This window comes from Myotis yumanensis, unplaced genomic scaffold (assembly GCF_028538775.1).
Source record: "Myotis yumanensis isolate MYYU_CA2020_CCGP unplaced genomic scaffold, mMyoYum1.0.hap1 SCAF_1, whole genome shotgun sequence".
NCBI lineage: Eukaryota > Metazoa > Chordata > Mammalia > Chiroptera > Vespertilionidae > Myotis > Myotis yumanensis.
This window is the reverse complement of record NW_027223752.1, coordinates 82766850-82788709: the sequence shown is the minus strand read 5'-3', so window position 1 is coordinate 82788709 and position 21860 is coordinate 82766850. Positions and strand designations below refer to the sequence as shown.

The following is a 21860-nucleotide window of genomic DNA, read 5'->3' as shown; positions in this document are numbered from 1 at the left end:
TTCTCCACAAAGCTGTCCCTAGACGGACGTGACCCCCCTTGACAAATCAGTTGGGGGAGCCAAGAACGACTATTACAAGTTCTCGTTGGCTCCGCCCACGGGCGGGTGGCTGGTCAAACCGAGCTGGGAGCGGGGTAGGAGGTCCCTACGTCTAGTCTCCGCCTGGCTTCTCCGCCTTCCGCAAGTCATTTAACCAATGAGCGCGACGGACGGCCGCCTGAGGCCGCGCCCACTTTCCAAAAGTCTCGAGAAGCTAGCCAATCATTGGGAACTTCATGGTTGTCAAGAAGCATTCGAGTTTGGCTCCACCCATGCTTAAAATTTTAACCAATGAAATTCTGAACTTCGGACTGTTGCCGCGAAACCAGTGAAGTTAGTTCCAGCACCTAATGCTCTAGCGCCTGCGCAGATTGGGGACCGTCTGGAAGACAGTGCAACTACCGCCATTTTCCGGGGAGAGGAGCGGCTCCGGCTGCAGTGGGGCTTTTACTGCTGAGGCTCTGAACACAGCCGAGCTTCGCACCCTCCAACAAACCCGAAGGAGCAGAGAAGACCGGGGCCCCCCTACCCCCGCGGGGACCCGGAACTGGTGAGAAACCCTGAAACCTGGTTTCCTCGCGACGTCACCTATGCGTGACGTAGCCCCCGGGCGCCTGCCGCTGACGTCACAGGCAGAAAATGGCGTCAAGAGCAGAATGAGGCAAGCTTAAAGTAAAAGAAAATTTTTTTATCTTTGATTCGGAAGTGTTTGCTACCTGAATGTAGTCCACTGTCAGGACTTCAGGGATCGGCACCCTCGTGGCTATATCTTATCGAGGAAGACGCTGTGTCAAGGGTCCCAGTGACCCAAGGATCTCTGCCCAGGTCCCCTCAGCCCTTACTGGGGAGGGAGCGTCGACCCACGGGGGCCTGAGAGAAAACGGAGGTTCGGTTTTCAGCCCCGAGTGCCACCACCACTCAGAGAGGAGAGAATTGAGATTTCTTCCTTGATCTTCAGTTTCACGAAGGCTCTTCAGTATATTGGTCTCCGTGGGCCTTTCCCTCTCTCCTTTTATGACCACACGTTCCGTGGCGAAAGAGGAGTGTAGTGAGCCAGGGATGAGGTTTCAGCATTGGGACACTGGCCCTCTCAGAGATGGTACTTACAAGACCATTTTTTAAAAAAAGCGTAGCCTTCGTTTGTACACCTCGTGGGGATTGTTTTTATCTTCCTCATTGTTCCTGTTATTCGTTAAGCTGCATTAGTTTGGAGATGTTGGTGCCAGCTCAGTGGCCGGACCCAGGAGATGGCGCTCCCGTCGCCCCTGGGACTCGAGCCCTTGGTGAATTGGCCCGAGCTGGGCTGACAGTGCCCCTCGCTCCCCGGTGCCCTGTCAGCAGGGGACCTAAGCACTGGCCTGTGCTGTGCCAGGATCTGAGCATTGCCCGTGATTGTGGGCCCCTCACGTAGGTTTCGGAGCAGGGATGGCAGAAAGTTCTGTAGTGTTTTCATGGATGGTTTTGAATGGACTTTGACCAATAAATTAGGACCGGGAGAGAGTTTGAAAACGAACAGCCTGAAAACCCATGCTATTTGGGACTGTAATGCTTTTAGGACATCAGAAAGCTATACTAAACCCAGCGAGATTACAAGTTTCAAAATGTGCTCATGTTGTATCTGTCTGTGCCTAAATCAGTTCATTCATTTGTTTCTGAGTCAGGGTGAAAATTGTACTCCATCACTGGGGGCTCACGTATCAGCTTCAGTGAAAGATTTTGTGTGGAGGGTTACCCCTACCCTGCACTCGCACTCAACGATTCCTGAAATCAGAAGCATTTCATTTAGGGAGGAAAAAGCAGATTGTAAATGATAAAGAGGAACTTTGTGACACTTAGAAAATTTGTGTAGACTTGGCAGCCAAAATGACTGAAAGGAACAGTTTGAGGATTAAAAACTTTTCCTTTTAGAACCATTTTTCCAGAATAGATCAGATAGTATATATTATAATTAGCCTGGTTCTTGATATTTTGGAACATATACAATAAGGTATGGCTAATGGGACTGACTCTATTGATAAACCCATTGGGACATTAATTCTCTAGATAAGTACATTTAAAAATAGACATCATGATATACTTTGTAATTTTCTTTTTTAAAATTTTCTTTTAAGTTAAAACCATGAGAGAGAGCTAACCAATATAGTGGATAGAACATTAGACTAGGGTCAGAAGACTTTACTCACAAGTCAGCTCCTCCATTTGAATTTTGTGACTTTGGACAGTTCACAAAACTTCAGATTTTCATCTGTGCATTGGAACTGATACCTGGCTGTAGCATATATTACCTTTGATTGTTAAATAATGTAAGGTGTTGTTATTGTAAGAGATTGTGTTCACTGGATTTTAGACACACCTATTTGATTTTGGTTTAATTTCCAATTTAAGCTTTAAATTTGTTTAAGAGCAATTTTTATTGTTTTACTCTTTTTTTAAAAAAATATATTTTATTGATTTTTTACAGAGAGGAAGGGAAAGGGATAGAGACATTGATCAACCGTCTCCTGCACACTCCCTACTGGGGATGTGCCCGCAACCCAGGTACATGCCCTTGGCCGGAATCGAACCCCGGACCCTTGAGTCCGCAGGCTGACGCTCTATCCACTGAGCCAAACCGGTCAGGGCTTGTTTTACTCTTTCCAAGAATTCTGTCTCTATAACATGCCTAGCAATATTCAGTACTATAAATGATAAGTGTCATTTACATTACATCATCATTACTCTTATTTTCATATTACTTTATTATATTACTTACTTTTATATTTACATATAATTTTTATATTACTCTATTAAACCATCAAATAGACTGTGAGTTCTGAGGGCAACAAGGACAGCATTGTTGGATGATGCATTAGCTACTTTAAAGAAGACAACGCTCTTATGGATATGGAAAGTTTGATTATGATTAACCTTAGCATAGATTCTTAAGATTAGTTGGAGGGGGTTTAGCTTTATTGAGGTATATAGTTGATATAAAATTACATTAAAGCATACAATTTGATGGGTTTTGATATGTTTCATCCATGAAACATCACCCCAAAACTTTCCTGTGCCTTTTTGTAATCCTTTCCTCCTAGCCCCTCCCCACCTACTCTTATCCTTAGGCAACCACTGATCTGCTTTCTGTCACTACAGGTTAGTTTGCATTTTCTAGAATTTTGTATAAATGTAATCATACAATACATACTCTTTTTTGTTTGATTTCTTTCACTTACCATCATTATTTTGAGATTCATCTATGTTGTGTATATTGATAATTTCAGACTAGTAATTTTTGAATAAGTTTTCTTATTGATTTTGTTTGGTATCTTCTGTTTTTCTTATTTGAGAAACCTGTGGTGGACACACTTAGGAAAGATGATTGCTAGATGTGAAAGCTTGGGGGAGCGAGAAGTCCCACCCTGCCTGCCTAGACAGAAAGGCTTCACAGTGGAATTGGTTAAGCTTGTCTTAATCATATCTTTCTGAGTTATCTAAACTAGTTGTTTTATGAAAAATGCTTAATGCTGAGTTATCTAATTATTGATGTTTGGGAGGGGGATGTGAGAAATAGTTTAGGGCAAATCTGCATTATTCTGGTGTTGCTTTGTATTCTCATTTTTAGTCTTGCATCTATCTTTTTATTGGGAATATGTGCTTATTTCTATGATTTAAATTTAAACCAGTTATTTATTCAGAATTTTGAACAGTAGAATGGAGGCCTAGTGCTTGTTCATTGTAAAGTGAATAGTAACTTTGAATACCAACACTTTCTTTTCACAGGATAGGACACGGTCTGTATTATTTTGTCTCTACCCAGTTTCCTTGTAGACCCTTCACCTATTCTAAGTCATCAAGCAGAAATAGTTCAGATCTGTAAGGTACAAAAATAAACCTAGGGTAAGCAAATAGCCCGTACGATTCCTTTGGAGTTTATGAAACAGAGCTATGTTCTAAAGTCTGTTTCTTGGAGGGGGAAGGGAATGTGGTGTGCTGAAAGGGAAGGAAACATATTAATGAGGTTCTTGTGTATTGATATCCTCTCCTCAGATCTGCTGTGATGGCATCCGATGACTTTGATATCGTGATTGAGGCCATGCTGGAGGCTCCCTATAAAAAAGAGGAGGTAATATTCCCACCTCACTCCTGGGTTGGTAAGAAAAAGCAATTGTGGATCATTGGTCTCAACATTTTGTGAATTCTCTTTCTCTGCTTGTTTATTGTGTACAATGGCTATTCATAAAAGACATAGTCATTTAGTAAGCTATTCTGGAGACCAGTACTCAAGGGCCATGCTTTCAGAGTGGGCCCCCTAAAATGGAGGGGTGGGGGGCAAAGGGGGTAGGAATGGGTACTTTGCTCATAGTTCTCAATGGTACAGTAGAAAGTCAGACCTATACCTCAGACCTAACTGACTTCTCATTCTCTTGAGAAATAGATGTTGAGTAGCTAAAGTTTTAACATCAAAAACTGTCCCTCTGATCTCTTCCTTTTGGGTAGTTTTCCTCCCTTTCTCTCTTCATTTATTTTGTTAGGAGGTCCAGGTGTTTAAAAGTTGGCTAGATAATTGAGAGCTTTGATTTCATATGCTTTTTTCCTTGTCCACTTTTGTTCTTTCTGTGCCCAATGGATTCTATGTGTCTGCCACGTTGAACCTTGTGACATTTTTCTGGTGAACCCTTCAGGATGAGCAGCAAAGGAAGGAGGTTAAAAAGGACGGCCCTAGCAACCCCAGCAGCAACACTGGCAACAGTGGCAGTGGGAGCAGCACCAGTGTGGAGGCAAGCAAGTGAGTGTGGTGTGAGGAAATGGGTTGGCAACTTAGGAAGGGAAGCAATTTTGTCATGGACACAGACAACAGGGGTGTGAGGGCATGAGTTGGGGGGGAGGGCGGGCAATGGGGGGATAAGGACACATGTAATACCTTAATCAATAAAGAAATTTTCAAAATGCCGAACCGGTTTGGCTCAGTGGATAGAGCGTCGGCCTGCGGACTCAAGGGTCCCGGGTTCGATTCCGGTCAAGGGCATGTACCCTGGTTGCGGGCACATCCCCAGTGGGGGGCGTGCAGGAGGCAGCTGATCGATCTCTCTCATCAATATTTCTAACTCTCTATCCCTCTCGCTTCTTCTCTGTAAAAAATCAATAAAATATATTTAAAAAAAAAAAAGAAATTTTCAAAAAAAGAACAGGGAGGTAATTGCTTCTAAGTCAGCTTTTAGTAATGGCTTCACTAGATCTTGGGCATAACGGTGATTTAGTTTAATGATGTAGTTTAAGCTTTTCAGTGTAGATTTGTGGATCAGTCCCAGCATTGATATATTTCATTTGAGTAAAATAGCAAGAAAACTCCTACTTTGGAAACACCATCTTTGGCTGCATCAGATGCCTGACAGCATCCAGGGCTGTGTATAAGTTGGTGTGCAGTTGCTGTGAGCTACTGCCAGATCATCTGGACTTTGGTCCTTTATTGCTTTCTGTTTCACCCTGGCCATACTCTCATTTCTTTTATGTGGGAGAGATCATGAAACCTTCGCAATAATAAGAATTTACACTGTCTTTCACAGGAAGAAGAGTCGGAGCCATAGTAAAAGCAGGGATAGAAAGCGCAGGTCAGTTATTCTGGGGGCTGTTGGGTTTTGAGAATTACTACAAATGGAAAGATACCAGGGAAAGCTATACATTAAAGGCCAGAAGAGGTTGGTTGGTTCTTTAACAAACTAAATAGTTGTTTCCATTTCCAGTCGTAGTCAAGACCGTAGTCGAGACCGGGATCGGCATAGACGGAGAAGTAGTTGGAGCCGAGGTCGAGATCGGCAGCATCGTCACCACAGCCAAAGCTGGGATCATCAACATAGTAGTGAGTCCAGAAGTCGGGCCCCACGTCGTGAGAATCGTGTGCACTACAGGAGTCCACCACTTGCCGCTGGGTATCACCTTTTGCTAATAAGCTCACCTTTGTATTGTAATCTGGGTAAAACGATTTTGCTGTGGTCCCTGCCTGAGGATGCTTATGTCCCTCTGTGATAGGGAGGAGATCCAGTTATTGCAGGGGTGGTACTAAGAATTCACATGTCACCCTGGCTGGGTGACTCAGTAGTTTGGAATTTTGTCCTATATACCAAAAGGTGGATTCAATCCTGGTCGGGGTGGGTACAAGAGCCAACTACTTGATGTTTCTCTCTCCCCCTCTCTCCCTCCCTCCCTCCCTACCCCCTACCCCCCTTTAATTTTCTCAAAAAAGAAAAAGTAGCCCTGGTTGATGTGGCTCAGTTGGTTAGAGCATTGTCCCATACACAGAAAGGTCGCAGGTTCAATTCCTGGTCAGGGTACATACCCAGGTTGTGGATTCCATCCCTGGTCAGAGTGTGTGTGAGAGGCAGCTGATTGATCTTTCTCTCTCACATTGATTTCTCTCTCTTCCTCTTTCTTTCTCTTTAAAATCAATAAAACCATGTCCTCAGGTTTTTTAAAATTTAATTTAAAAAAAAAAAATCCTTGGGCCGAAACCGGTTTGGCTCAGTGGATAGAGCGTCGGCCTGCGGACTGAAAGGTCCCAGGTTCGATTCCGGTCAAGGGCATGTACCTGGGTTTCGGGCACATCCCCAGTAGGAGGTGTGCAGGAGGCAGCTGATCGGTGTTTCTCTCTCATCGATGTTTCTAACTCTCTATCTCTCTCCCTTCCTCTCTGTAAAAAAATCAATAAAATATATTAAAAAAAAAAAAAAAATCCTTGGGCAAGGATTTAAAAAAAAAAAAAATTCGCCCTAGCTGGTTTGGCTCAGTGGAGAAAGTGTCGGCCTGCGGACTGAAGGCTCCTGGGTTTGATTCCGGTCAAGGGCACATGCCTGGGTTGCGGGCTCAATCCCCAGTGGAGGGCGTGCAGAAGGCAGCTGATTGGTGATTTTCCCTCATCATTGATGTTTCTCTCCCTCTCCCTTCCTCTCAGAAATCAATAAAAAAATATATATTTTTAAAAGTAAAAAAAAAAAATTTCATGTGTGAGAGGAGGTGGTGAATGGGATCTGGTTTAATCATGATGGCAGACTCAGCATTGGTTCAATGTGAATAAAGTTGGGTGATACAGATTTCACTTTTTTTGTTCTCTATTCCTTAGGCATAGGTATGGACACAGTAAGAGTCCTCATTTCAGAGAGAAGAGTCCGGTCAGGTAAGTTAATGATGAGCACTTCTTTAGGAGTTGTGTGGTATGAATAAAAAGCTCTTTGAGCCCTGACTGGTTTGGCTCAGTGGATGGAGCGTCGGCCTGCGGACTGGGGGGTCCCAGGTTCAATTCCGGTCAAGGGCATGTACCTTAGTTGTGGGCACATCCCCCGTGGGGAGTGTGCAGGAGGCAGCTGATCGATGTTTCTCTCTCATCGATGTTTCTAACTCTCTATCCCTTTCCCTTCCTCTCTGTAAAAAATCAATAAAATATTTTTAAAAAAATAAAAAAAAAATAAAAAGCTCTTTGAGGCAAACTTTAGGAATGTGTGGTACTTGAGAGTAGCTGGAAAACAAAGACCAAGTATTGGGTGGAGGGGGGGGTCTTAGTAAATTTTACTTTTTAGGGAGTCAATTGATAATCTGAGTCCCGAGGAGCGTGATGCCCGAACAGTTTTCTGTATGCAGTTAGCCGCCCGCATTCGGCCTCGAGACCTGGAGGACTTTTTCTCTGCTATTGGCAAGGTAACATTTCCCCTTTTAGTTTCCTTCTTAGTACTCTGTCTTTTGTCCACCCCCTTCTGTACCCAACTTAGGATTTCCTTTTTCCCCTGGATAGGTTCGTGACGTACGTATCATCTCAGATCGGAACTCACGTCGTTCTAAGGGCATCGCCTATGTGGAATTCTGTGAAATCCAGTCTGTGCCACTGGCCATTGCGTTGACAGGGCAGCGGCTGCTGGGCGTGCCTATCATTGTACAGGCCTCACAGGTGAGCAGGCTGAGAAACTGATATGAGAAAACAGCTTTGAAGGTAGCAGGTGTGGGACTTGACCCATCATTCCCTCCTTCCTCAGGCTGAGAAAAACCGACTGGCAGCCATGGCCAACAACCTACAGAAAGGCAGTGGTGGACCAATGCGCCTCTGTGTGGGCTCCCTGCACTGCAATATTACCGAGGACATGCTCCGGGGCATCTTTGAGCCCTTTGGCAAAGTGAGTAGAAAGTGAGGAAAACCTCTGAAGGGAATTAGAAAAAGTGGGGAGGGTGAGTGTTCCTCTTCATTCTGCCTGACCATGATTAACCCACAGCATACATAGTAATGGGCATATGGGTCCATGCTTGGACAATTAGGCTCCCTCTCTGTTCAGTAGACAAATGAGTCAGCACCATGAAATCAAGGTTCAGATTAAGTAAGATTAGTCAGAAATATTGTTTATGCGGGTGGGGAATGGCCTTTGTCTCTTTTTTAAAAGATTTGGAGAAATGTAGAAACTAGGAGATATTTAGAATAGTCTGGGTAGGAAGGGTCAAAGGTGTGACTTAGCCAAAAGATGATTAATAATTTCTCCCTAATCTACAGATTGATAATATTGTCCTGATGAAGGACTCAGATACAGGCTGCTCTAAAGGTTATGGTTTCATTACGGTAAGTCTTTATTTATTTTAATTTGGGTTTGTCTACGTGTCTGATTTTGCAGTTTAGCTTCATCCTCCTCCTTTAGGAACTGTCTAAATCAGCAGTCGCCAACCGGTGGTCCACGGACCACTGGTGGTCTGTGAGGTCCAAAAGGTTGGTGACCACTGGTTTAAGGAAACCTTTGGAACAGCAGTTGCTAACCGGTGGTCTGCAGACCACTGGTGGTCCGTGAGGTCCGAAAAGTTGTCGACTGCTGGTCTAAATGACCCATAAACCCTGGTGCTGAACCTTGGACTACTAGCCTTCTGCCCCTTGAGATGAGTGCCTTGTTTGAGATCTTGGCTTTGTTCCTATACTCTATCAGTGTATGGGGGTGTCCAGGAGTTCTACCACCTTCCCTGGGGCTGCAACGTGCTATTTGGGTAATAGTTATGGTTCCAGGCTGCAACTAAAAGGTTGGGGGTATGAGGGAGGTTAGGTATGAGCTTTTATAGACATGCTTTATAGAATTGACATATTTTCACGATGGGGTGGGATTCGGAAGTTATATACTTCCCTCTTGTGCTACCCTGTTTGAAGTAGGTTTTTCCATTGAGAAGTATCTTTATATTTAAATCCCACTATAGGGAGAATAGTGAGGCCACCTAATAGTGGTCAAGTCTCATCTTTTCCTGACACTCCAACAAAATTGTTTCCAATTCCCATAACTGGTTCTTCTAGCCCCATGTGACTCCAGGCTGAGGACTGGCTGCCAGCCACAAAGTCTGATAGAAGCTGATATTTTCTGGGCTCAATCCAGGCAACATACACCCCACAGTTACCTGCAGGGCAGAGGGGAGGTAGGTTGTGTTCTATCATGGCAATTGCTTACCTCAAAAGTATCCAGTAAAGGTAGGCCGCCTATACCACATGCCTAGGAACTGTCAGTACCACACGCCAGGCCCTAGGGCAGGTAATACCCGAGTAAACAAAGCCAGCTGTGGCATTCCTGGTAGCAAGTATCTTTTCTAGCTCCCTGTGTGACTCAGATTTGGAAAGGCTTCTATGGGGCCTTTTTGCCCTTTTGTTGCTGCATTTAGGTCAACACCCTTGACTCTTTAAACAGAAGACTGGGAATCCTCTTTATGCCAGGCTGCTGCTGATGAAAGGGATGAGAGAGTTGAGATCCTGTGGTCAGTGGGTTACTGAGTCAGCAGTCCTCTGGTGGAGGTTGGGTGCAGTTTTCTTTTCAATACCAGGATGTATTACTTCCTAAGGCTGGGCTCTGGAGGCCCAGATTCCTTCTCTTAACTGAGAATTTAAACTTACTAGTCGTAAAGGCTCAAATAAAGCCTCGGGAGTCTTAGCTCTCAGTCTGTCTTACTTCCGTTTTATATCCCCATTTGTGAGACAGCCTGTCAGGCTAGGCTCCCTACAGATAATAGACTTTTTACATGATTAGATTTTTAGTGGAGCTCAGAGATTGAAATCAGTTGGAAAAGTCCCTTTCAGAGATCAATTTTAGGGGGATCTGAGGTCACATTCCCTGAGAAAGAAAAGTTTGTGCCACAGCAACCATGCAAGTTTCCTGGGATAGTAGGACTAGGAGTGTTAGTGGGGCTTTGAGGGCGTATCTCTGGCCGAGAAGTGACTGATAATGGCCTGGGTTTCTTGTAGTTCTCTGACTCTGAGTGTGCTCGACGGGCCCTGGAACAGTTGAATGGCTTTGAGCTTGCTGGTCGACCTATGAGAGTTGGCCATGTGACTGAGCGACTGAATGGTGGCACAGACATCACTTTTCCTGATGGAGACCAGGAGCTGAATCTGGGATCAGCAGGTGGACGTTTGCAGCTCATGGCCAAATTGGCAGAAGGTAGTTACTCTTCAGAGTGAAAAACATGGGGTTGAATTGTAGATTGAGGGTTGGGACTTAACCCCACTTTTTCTTTCCTTTTAGGCTCTGGAATCCAGCTGCCAACCACAGCCGCTGCCCAAGCTGCTGCTTTGCAGCTGAATGGAGCAATTCACTTGGGGGCCCTAAACCCAGCAGCTCTGACTGGTACACGTGGACTTGGGAAAGGGATAGATGGGCTGGGCCTGGGAAGAAGGAATGCTCTGTGCTCACTGACTCACTTTGCCTCTTCTCTCTGTTCTAGCTCTGAGTCCAGCCCTGAACCTTGCCTCTCAGGCAATTGCCGCCCAGTGCTTCCAGCTTTCCAGCCTTTTTACCCCCCAGACCATGTGAGTCGCAGGACCTCATTCATTTTAGACTCTGGTTATTTTCTTTCGTTTTACCTCCATTTACCTCTTCTCTTTGCCCCAAGTAAATCAGTGGCACAGTACATTGCCTCCCTATGCCTCTGGGTCCTGCCACTCCCTTCATATCTACCATTCTACGGCCCCTTCTATCCATTTTGTGGATCAAGCCATCCTGAAGCCATGGACATTAACTCTGGGGGAATTGGGGTCACCCTTAGACACCAAGAAGAGCTCCTGCCCATGGACCCACTGGGAATGGACTCTGCTGAGCAACCACTAGTTGAAGAGAAGAGAATTATTGAACACCTGTTTCTCCATGTATACCATCTCCTGGGATGATCTTCATTGCCCTTTCCAACCACCTCTTAGTGATTCCTCGATTCCTCCTCTGTTGAGAAGCTTTAGGGCATTAACTGAAGGAACTGATTTCTTTTTGTCCCCTATACCTTTACCCTACAATTTTGTCAAGGAAAAACCCTTAAGCCCTCTGGTCCAAGAGGATTTTTCAGTTTGGGGGCTGAACCTTGAAGGTGCTGGCTTGATGCTTCAAGGGCCCTGGAAGATAGCTTGGACATGTATGTGCATTGTAAAGCCTGCCTTAGACCGCAGTTTGGGGCCAGAACGACTGTGGGCTCTGCAGTTTGCTGGGAGCTATAGAAATGATCTATCCTGCCAGGTATTTTGGATGTCTTAGGGACATTCAGGAGTTTAGTGAAAGATGGGGTACCTTTCTAGTATCTTCCATCTTCTTTTGTATAGTTAGTTGTCCTTCCTCCCAGGTCCTTTCTTTGGTCCAGGAAGGGAGGATGGTGGAGAGGCTGCTACTCTCCACTACTTCCGATGTGCCTCTACTGTGGGCTCCACCCCAGCGCTAAAGCCACTCCTGTCCCCTACTTGGGCACATATGAGCCCTTCTCACTGGACTTTATATCCTTGAGTCTGTGTACATTAATATATATATATAAACTTTGTACAAAAGGCAAGCCTTGCTCTTGTGGCTGCTGCCCATGTGTGTAGTCTCAGTCAGTTGTGTCTGATGTTAACTTATAATGAGCCAAAACCATGAGTGGTTGTAGGAATATAAAACAATGCCATTGTGTTTTCTTTATTTTAATGGTATCTAACCTTTAGAAATAAAACAGGACAAAAGGTGCATACCTGTATACAGATACACTGTCTGTATCTGCATTATACTTTCTGCCCCTCGGTCTCCTATCTGTCTTCATGTTAACTATCTCCAAACCTACCTGCCCACTGGACAGACTGCCAAGCTCTGTCTCTGTGCCCAAGGACAGATCTTGTCTTTCCACCAGATGGCAGTGTGTGACATTCTGCACCTTTCTTGAGGGTTGTATGATCTGGAGCAGCGGTAGCCAACCTTTTGGGCGCCAACCTTTCGGACCTCACGGACTACCAGTGGTCCACGGACTACTGGTTGGCGACCGCTGATCTGGAGGACTTAAATATCAGAGAAGTCTTCCAAGCTCAACATTCTTACCATTGGCCTCCATACTGCCTTTAGCCCTTTTTGTAGTAGGAATCCCAGTCCAATATCCAAAGGGATTTGGGCATCATACATCAGCACTCTTCAGGCCATAAGCCTTCTATTCTCCCAGTCACCTCAACTCTTGCTTTTCAAATATATAGCTCTGCCTGGGACAACACAGGCCTGGGACCAGTGACTTCCAGGGAGCTGAGTATTCCAGGAATGGCCCTGCCAAAAGGGTGGTACCCCTTCCTCTGCCCCCTTCATAAGGCTTGTAACAGACAACTGAGTCAGAGCCTGGCTTACCAGCTAGAAATCAGCCAAGAGGAGGAGGTCTGAGGTTCAGGGGCAGGGCTGGTGGGGCTCCTTCATTCTTTACTGGTCTCTATGGCAACAGAGTGTTAAGACTTTATTATCTTGCTAAAAATATGGATAATTGCCGTTAAGTTTTAATTTGTCAGCTCTCAGACTTCTAAAGCAGAGTGATGGTTTTCTGGTGATGTTTACTTCTGGGGTTGCTTTTAACACAAGCATTAAGTACTTGAAGCCTGTTTGTGGTATAAAAGACCACTGGGACCCAGGACTAGCTCTTGGTTCTAGGCTGCTGCAGTCTTGCTGCTTCTGTTTTGCTGCCACCCCACCCCTTCCCTAGTTTGCTCTCTCAACCTGGGGGAAGGGAAGGAGGATGCATTATTTTTAGGTAGGAGCAGCTGGCTATGGCCCAGTCCCCCTATAGTTATTGATTTGCTGCTAATGCATCCTGAGAAGCACAGCGCGGACCATTTTTGTTAGTCATCCTGAAGCTATGGACCAGGCCTCCTCATGGCAGTCTCTAACTCTTCCAGAACTATAAATACCCACAGGCCTCACCTCCCTGCCCTCCTCAGATGGACCCCCATCTGCTTGTTGTTGTTTTTTTTGCTGTTGGTTTTGTTGTTAATCCTCACCTGAGGATATTTTTCCATTGATTTTAATTGTCTGAGTTTTATTGAAGACTGTCCAGTTGTGAGGCAGAAGGAAAACTGAACACAAGTTAGTTTTGTTGCCGCTGTTTTTAACGTCCTTTGATTGTCTTTGTAAAGGGCCTCTGGGATGCCCCTGTTCCAGAATCAGATCAATAAATCTTCACCTGGGCTCCTCTGTCTTTACTTGTGCTGCTCCCTCAGCCTGAAATGCCTGTCCTCTTCCTCCCCATCGGCCAGACATCCTTCTGACTCAGCTTAGAATGTGACTCTTCCAACTTCCTGCAAGTTCATCTCGTCTCTGTCCTACTCACCCCTGTCTTTTTCTCCATTGATGTTTAGGGAGAATGGAAGGGAGAGGGGGGAGGAGAGAGAGAGAAACATTGATTGGTTGCCTCCTGCTTGCACCTGACCAGGACTGAGGATCGAGCCTGCAACCGAGGTACGTGCTCCTGACCAGAATCAAATCTGGGACCCTTCAGTCTGCAGGCCGACACTGTATTCACTGAGCCAGTTGGCTAGTGTTTCTTTATATTCCTATTCCTAACAACTTTGGGCTTCCTGCGCTTTGGCTCCTTTAGTTCAGTTCTTCCTGGTCTCCTGGTCTTGCCTCATACATCCTCTTGCTGGGAGAGAGACAATGGTGGAAGTGAAGAAACACTGCTTCTCTAGTCTTAACCTATGTAAGGCGACTAGTGGGTGACAGCCGTGTCACTATGTGTGACTCAGTGCCTAGTCATTCCTCTTTTGGGAGTGGTTGGAGTGGAGAAAAGGGGGCAGTAAACAGCCTCTCTGGGCCCAGCTAAAGGTAAAAGAAACCTCCCTCAACCTCTCCTGCCTGAGCATGGTGGCAAGGATGAGGGGAGAGGGACACTGACCAGGATTCTTTCCCAGCATAGTTGGAATTCCCCCCACCAGTTCTCAATTCATAATGTGATTTTCACCTGACTTTTAGCTTATCCAGCCTATGCTTTTGTCTTCTCTAAGGCAGTGGCATTTCCTCCCTCTTCTTTAAATTGCTGTGTTCTTGACATTGGGATTCAGGAAGTAATACTTGGACAGTTAGAAGAGTGTATCTTGGCTCTGAAAAGTGAGGTGGTAGGAGGTGATAAGATAACATTTATGCAGGATTTGTTTTGGGTTAGGCAATGTACCCACTATGTATATTTCATTTCATCCTCTAGTGACCCTCTGAGGTAGATTCTTTTATCTTTATGTTGTAAATAAGGAAACGGATACATAAAGAGGTTAAATAATTTGCCCCACAATTACAAAGTTACCAAGTTTACGATTTCAGTCCAGGCAGTCTAGCTTCAGATCCCTTGATCTTCATCTTAACCTGCTTCAGCACCACTGTGGAAGCCAAGGCCTTGGAGTCATGGGGAAGTCTCACCTTTTCTGTCTCTATACCTAGTTCCCAGTATATCCTGAAAATTTCCACTCCATGTCTGCTCATTTTCTTTCTTCCTGCCCTTCTGCTTGTCAAAATCTAGTCCTTTAAGACTCTGAAACTTTCCTAGATGGGACTGAATTCCCTTTTTAGTATTCTTTGTCCCATTATAGGTCTTATTCTGCCTTAATTTACAGTTCTTTGTATACTCTATTAATAGATGGTTATGACCTAATGAGACCAGTCATAGACGTGTCCTTTTCATTAGTGCTTTGCCTGCACATATTACACATCTGTTGAATTAAGTCCCTCCCTGCTCATGTGGGAGCCAGGCTTTCTAAAGGCCGTCCCTTCTAGCCTGCCTTCCTGGCAGCTTCATCTATTCCTTCCTCACCCCTTCAAGTGAGGAGGCAACTTTACTCTTTTTAGTGTTACCATGGTAGCCTGTGATGCTTTCTGTCTAAAATGCTCTTGCCATACACCAGAGACTGATATTTCCATGGCAACCAGGTGAAATCTATAGTTATGAGCTGGATGGAGGAAAGGAATTCTGAAGTCTGAGAAGCTGTGTGTCTGAATCTTCTAACTTCAAACATCATCCTCCCTCCCAACTTTTGCACTCTGTCCAGAACTGATTTGCTCTGCTCTTGGTTGAGAGAGCTTTGTGTGAGGTGAAGCAGATCAGCCAGCTTAGGTCATGTGGGAAGGTGGAGACAAGGAAAGAGCTGATCAAAGATCACTTTAAAAGTTGGATGAGTTCTGTTAGCTCCCCCAGATGATCTGCTTTCAAGAGACCTTATGGAGTTGACTGGAGTTACTGGAGAGTCATTAAGCAGTTATTTTTGAGGGCAATGGATAGATAGGGATGAGGTGCCTGAAACTGGAAAGGAGCCAGTCAGTGCTGGATTGTAGAGGTGGAAACAATGATGGAAATCAGAGACTTATCAAACTCGTGCCAGTGTTCCAGAAAGGATGGGAGTTTCAATTAACTTTCAAGCATCATGATGCCTATGTGTTTAGAATATGTGGTACTGAGAATTAGCCTCCTTCTCTCAATTCTTGGGCCAAACCAACCCAGGGGACCTCCAACCTGTAGCAAATTGGTCACACTCTGGAGCAACACTGCCTGATCTCTTGTGTCTCAAACCAGCTGAGTGAGCTTGGATGTTACTTTACTTCTCTAACTCCGACTCTATATAATCAGATTATGGCCAGATGGCTTTGAAAACTCATTTGCAATTTATTAATAACAATAGTACCTATTTTAGGGTTGTGAGGATTAAATGAAATGATCCCTGTAGGGGGCTTAGAACTTGTTAGCTTGTCATTACTACTGCCGTCATTTTCCCCATTCCTCTGTATGCCTACACACTTGACTTCCTACCTGACCTCACTCTCCTCCCCAACTTCAGGGAATGCTCAAGATTTACAGAGAGGAGAGGAGAGGAGAGGAAGGGACCATGATGAAAATAAACCTTAATTGTTCCTGTGCTAAAAGTCCCAGGCTCACAAGGTCCTGGGTCACATGCAGCCAGCCTAACTTTCAGGAAAACAGATCCCACTGTCCAATCTTTTTTATGCCTGAAACTCTGTTTAATCAGATTAGGGCAGATGAAAAAATCTTTGAAAAAGATTTGAAAAATCAAGATGAGCCGCCCCCCCGCCCCCCCCCCGCCCCAGGTGCCTTCAGGGTACCTAGTGCCCTTTGCTTTTTCTGGCACTAACTGTTAGAGCCCTAACCTCCCAAGCATTCCTGTAGCACCTGCTATTGGTCTCCAGAACCTAGCCCTGCTATGGCAATTTCCTTTCAGAATAAGTATTTTAAATCATCACAGGTTCTCTGCCTAAAGACCAGTTGTCATTTGAACAAAAAATGGAAAACTGTGTAGTATAATACCATCACGTAGGCTTTAGATGCCAATCTTTTCCCCAGTCCTCCCTAAAATAACAAGTCCAATAATGGGTCACCTGTGAGTCCTGTGGGAGGTATGGTGGACCTTGCAGACCACAACTTAAATTTGTATTTCCAGAGTGGTGGTGTGCTTTGAGAGGCTAGCAAATTGCCAAATGCCTGAATAAGGGACCAGGACACAGGCGTCAAAAAACGTTACTTTTCACTGCTCATTTGTATAATGCTTGACAAATTACAAAGATATTGGCATTTTATTTAGTCCTCATAACTATCCTACAAGGGTAGGTGCTATCTTCGTTGCACAGTTGGGAGAGCTGAGGTTCAGAAGGACAGAGTTTACGAACAACTTTTCACTCTGTCCAGTGGTTCAATGGTTAGAACATTGGTCAGTGCACCAAAGGATCACAGGTTCAATTCCCAGTCAAGGGCACGTATCTGGGTTGCAGCAAGTTTGATCCCCAGCCCCATTTGGGGAGCATGCAGGAGGTAACTAACCAATGTGTCTCTCCCAAATCAATGTCTCTCCCTCTCTCCCTTCTACACAACAGAAAAAATATCCTAGGGTGAGGATTAATAATAAATAAATAGTGACTTTTCTCCCTAGACCTCCATCCAAAAAGTAGTAGGCCTGAGTGCTAATAAAATGCCTGCAAGGCCCCACTGAATTTGAATTCACTTCTTTTTTTTTTTTTAAAAAAGTATTCTTATTTATTTCAGAGAGGAAGGGGGAGAGATAGAAACATTAATGATGAGAGAGAATCTGATTGGCTGCCTCCTTTATGCTCCACACTGGGTATCAAGCCTGCAACCCAGGCATGTGTCCTGATTGGGAATCGAACCGTGACCTCCTGGTTCATAGGTCGACACTCAACCACTGAGCCACACCTGCCCAGCTGTATTCACATCTTGAGTTTACAAGGCCACCAAGCTATGGAGGTATGGCAGCAAGATTCAAATAAATGAAAAGGGACCTTGACCATGTGTGCATTAGAAAGCCACCAAGATGATAAAGGATTAAAAAGCAGGATGCTCTTAGACTTTTGTGGCCCCTTAGCAACTTGGCTGCACCATCCACCCAAATGTTGTTGCCTTTTGTATAGGGAAGGTCTTTATCTATCATGGGGCGGGCTGACCACCATTTCTCCTGTGCATTTGCTCATGTAGTTTCACAAGGGGTGGTTTTCCTTCTTTCCTCCATCCATCTACACTCTTCAGCATACATCCTTCAAGCCCCAGTTGCTAAAATATGTCTTCTAAATTTTGTTTCTTCCTTTCTTAGAAAATTTAAAGCACAGGCTTTGCCCCCAATTAGATGGAATGTGGTATAGCATGCTGCCGTTTGTCCATAGTAGTGCTGTCACCACCTTGTTTCATTTCTCCTGGTCAATTGTAAGTTACTTGAGGGCAGGGATAGATTCTTATCTGTATTTGTTTTCCTCAGAGGGCCCAGCACAGTGATTGCCATAGTGTAATATCTGAGAGGAACAATAAGCATTTGTATATGAAAGATGATAATATCCAGGAAAATTTTACTTGGACTGATGTGGATTGGAACTATCTATATATATATATAAGCCTAAGTGACTGAACAACCAGTCACTATGATGCACACTGACCACCAGGGGGCAGATGCTCAACACAGGAGCTCCCATATGGGAATGTCGCTCAGCTGACCGACCTGGCCCAGCGGCCCACCAGCCAGGCTGCAGCCACTCACTCCCTCAGTAGTCCTGCAGGTCCAATCTCCGGAGAACGGGCCAGGCACCAAACAATCCTGACAGTGCTGCTGGCCTCCTGGAAGTTGGCCTCTGGCACTGCGGCCGGCCACTTCCCCTTCCTAGACACTCCGCAAGGAAGAAACAATATAAAAGTGGCCGTCAGGTGGCTCCTAACAACCAGCTTGAATGTCAGCAGGACGGGGATCCCAGGCTGCAAGGGTGTCCCACCGCCTGCCCAGGGGGCCAATCGTGTCCTGGCCCCACCCCCACCTCCCTTGGGGCCCCACTGTGCATGAATTTGTGCACTGGGCCTCTAGTGTTAAATTAATAAAAGATGTACATATGAGTGGACTTTCTGGGAGTGAGTGTTTAACCCAGGAGACTTGTGAAGTTGTCATTGCATGACTGGCAGCCTTTCAGAAGACAAGAGACCCTGGACCAGTCTCTGTAGAAACTATTAGATGCAGCAGGGCCTAATGACCTAACTTTAAGCAGAGGAAGGAATACCTTCCAAGACACAGGACTGGCCTCTCCTCTGTCCCCTTAGGGGAGGGCACAGTCTGTGCTCTGGGCCAATGAGAAGGCCTTATGCGTTGGGGGAATGGGGATAAGGGGTGGGCAGGGTTTGGGCTGGTAAGAGCACAGACCCCAAGACAAAATCACAGTGGTTAAGGGGAGCACAAGAGCAGAGGAGGTCTTACCTGGCACAGCCAGCTCAGGTCCCAGGGCCCTTAGCTATCTCTCACGCCAGTCCAGATCAGCAGCCAGGCTGTACTTTGCCTTGATTAAGGGAGGGAGAAAAATGGCCTGGCTCTTAGAGAAGACCCCACTTCTCCCAAGTCTGGCAGGAGCGTGACTTCAGTTTCCTTCTGTTCTGAGCTCTTCCCTGTAGGCGTCTGGAGGGAACACACAGATGGGTCGGCTGATAGACTGGCTGAGTTGGGGGAGGGAAGCCTGTGGTGTATGTGGTTCCCTCATGAGGAGGTCCGGCCATCATCATCTTCAGAATTCTGCCACATGAAAGGCACTGGGCTTTCTGTCTTTTTTTTAAAATATATTTTTATTGATTTCAGAGAGGAAGGAAGAGGGAGAGAGGGATAGAAACATCAATGATAAGAGAGAATCATTGATCGGCTGTCTCCTGCATGCCCCACACTGGGGATTGCGTCCGCAACCCAGGCATGTGCCCTGACTGGGAATCAAACCATGACTGCCTGATTCATAGCTCAATGCTCAACCACTAAGCCACCTTGGCTGGGCAAGGCACTGGGCTTTCTTGTTTCTCATTCCCTCCCTCCTGCCACCTTTGACCATTGGTGGTACTCTTCCTCTAGAAAAGCCCTCCTCCCTGGGCAGTAGCCTCTGGTGACTGTATTTCCACCTTCTTTTTTAAAAAATTTATTTTAGTCCTAACTAGTTTGGCTCAGTGGATAGAGCGTCGGCCTGCAGACTCAGGGGTCCCAGGTTCGATTCTGGTCAAGGACATGTACCTTGGTTGTGGGCACATCCCCAGTAGGGGGTGTGCAGGAGGCAGCTGATCGATGTTTCTCTCTCATCGATGTTTCTAACTCTCCCTCTCCCTTCCTCTCTGTAAAAAATCAATAAAATATATTTTAAAAAATTTATTTTAGAGAGAAGAAAGGAGAGAGACTGTACCCACCCCAGCCAGGGATTGAGCCTGCAACCCAGGCATGTGCCCCTACTGAGAATTGAACCAATGACCTCTTGGTTCATGGGTTGATGCTCAACCACTGAGCAACACTGGCTGGACCCTTTTTTTTAAAAAGAAATGTTTTTATTGATTTCAGAGAGGGGAAGGGAGGAGAAGAGAGAGATAGAAACATTGATGAAAGAGAAACATCAATCGACTGCCTCCTGCCTGTCCCCTACTGGGGATCGAGCCCACAATCCAGGCATGTGCCCTGACCAGGAATTCAGCTGGTGACCTACTGGTACATGGGATGACACTCAACCAACTGGGCCATACCACTGAGCTAACCCTAACTCTTAATGCCTTAGCATCCTCCCACAACCTGCAACTCCTCCCTCTTTATAACCAGCCACTCAGTTGCCAAGTCCCATCTATTCTGACTCTCATACTCATGCTGTCTCTACTTTCCCACTGCTATCTGTCTCAGGATGGTCCTTCATTGACCTTCAGATGTAACACTTGTAATTGGTTCCTACATTCAGGTCCTCAGGCCTTGCCTCTGCTGCTCTAATCTATATACACCTCTCCCAGCCTCCTTTTCCCAAAGACCATCATCTTTTTTAAAATATATATATATTTTATTGCCGAAACCGGTTTGGCTCAGTGGATAGAGCGTCGGCCTGCGGACTGAAAGGTCCCAGGTTCGATTCCGGTCAAGGGCATGTACCTGAGTTGCGGGCACATCCCCAACCTGGGTTGCGGGCACATCCCCAGTAGGAGATGTGCAGGAGGCAGCTGGTCGATGTTCCTCTCTCATCGATGTTTCTAACTCTCTATCTCTCTCCCCCTTCCTCTCTGTAAAAAATCAATAAAATATATTTAAAATATATATATATATATATTATTGATTTTTTACAGAGAGGAAGGGAGAGGGATAGAGAGTTAGAAATATCGATCAGCTGCCTCCTGCACACCCCCTTCTGGGTATGTGCCCACAACCAAGGTACATGCCCCTGACCAGAATCGAACCTGGGACCCCTGAGTCTGCAGGCCGACGCTCTATCCACTGAGCCAAACTGGTCAGGGCAAGACCATCCATCTTATTGCCTACAGCACTAACTCCTTTGCCAGCACTTAAGGTCCTTTGTAATAAGGCTTCAAACCTTTTCCATGTTCCTCTCTTACCCTCCCCTTCATGTCTCTGAAGTTTCAATTAAACTGCAGAACCATCTGGTCTCTTAATGGGCCCAGTGTGCTTTCCTGCATTTTAACATTTGAACTGTCTTTGTTCATGGTCCCCAGAGATTAGAGCTGGCTTACTCTACTACAGCCATGTAATTTCTCTGGCCCTTTCACCACAGCCACTGCCCACGACCCTGCTCATTGTGTTGCCTACATTTCTTCTACTGTTCCTCTTCCTCCGCCCCCCCCCCCCCCCCCCATCCTTACTGGAAAGGGAACCTCAGATGCAAAGGTTGATAAAATCATTAAATATCAGCAGACATGAGTGGAATCCCAGCTCTGCTTACTGACCTCTCAGACAGGTTACTTAAACTCTGTTTCTTCCACAGTAAAAACAGGTAGTAACACCTTATATAGTCATTAAAGAATTAACAGATAAAGTGAATAAAGTCTTAAGGATAGTGTCACTATCATATTATCTCATGCTGGGCTGGTCTCACTTGGCCCTCTGCAGCCGTAAGGACTATGAAGACAGACATCTCCTTCCTCTTTCCATCAAGTTCTGGGAACCTGAGTGGGGTGTGGCGGAGGCCTGGCCCCTGGGTGCTCAGGTAACTGTACTGCATGTGTAAGTGTGAGGGGAGCTGCTGCCTCTGTTCCCTTTGTTCAAACTCGTGGCTCAGGCAGCAGCAGGCGTGGGCGTTAGCAGGGAAGGCACTGAC

General features: G+C 45.6%; 1 protein-coding gene across 3 annotated transcripts; it reads left to right on the top strand.

Annotated features, from left to right (window-relative positions):
- The first annotated feature begins 420 nt into the window (after positions 1–420).
- Positions 421–10905, top strand: RBM23 (RNA binding motif protein 23). 3 transcript variants are annotated; one of them, XM_070426363.1, is made up of 13 exons: positions 421–589; positions 4066–4141; positions 4701–4804; positions 5583–5627; positions 5760–5945; positions 7133–7186; positions 7587–7704; positions 7799–7951; positions 8037–8174; positions 8543–8608; positions 10256–10451; positions 10536–10637; positions 10735–10905. In XM_070426363.1, the coding sequence occupies exons 2-13, from the start codon at positions 4076–4078 to the stop codon at positions 10821–10823; spliced, it is 1317 nt and encodes a 438-aa protein (XP_070282464.1). In that variant the 5' UTR covers positions 421–589; positions 4066–4075; the 3' UTR covers positions 10824–10905. The 3 variants fall into 3 exon arrangements, with proteins under 3 accessions (XP_070282464.1, XP_070282471.1, XP_070282479.1); XM_070426370.1 differs by having other exon boundaries at positions 421–864; positions 2501–4141; XM_070426378.1 differs by lacking the exon at positions 5583–5627.
- Positions 10906–21860: the final 10955 nt, after the last annotated feature.

Bases quoted from the DNA above. Each gene is read 5' to 3' on its own strand.
- RBM23 (XM_070426363.1), top strand. From the start codon at position 4,076: ATGGCATCCGATGACTTTGATATCGTGATTGAGGCCATGCTGGAGGCT. The intron at 4,805-5,582 runs GTGAGTGTGGTG...TGTCTTTCACAG, and splicing joins ACCAGTGTGGAGGCAAGCAA to GAAGAAGAGTCGGAGCCATA. The intron at 8,175-8,542 runs GTGAGTAGAAAG...CCTAATCTACAG, and splicing joins TCTTTGAGCCCTTTGGCAAA to ATTGATAATATTGTCCTGAT.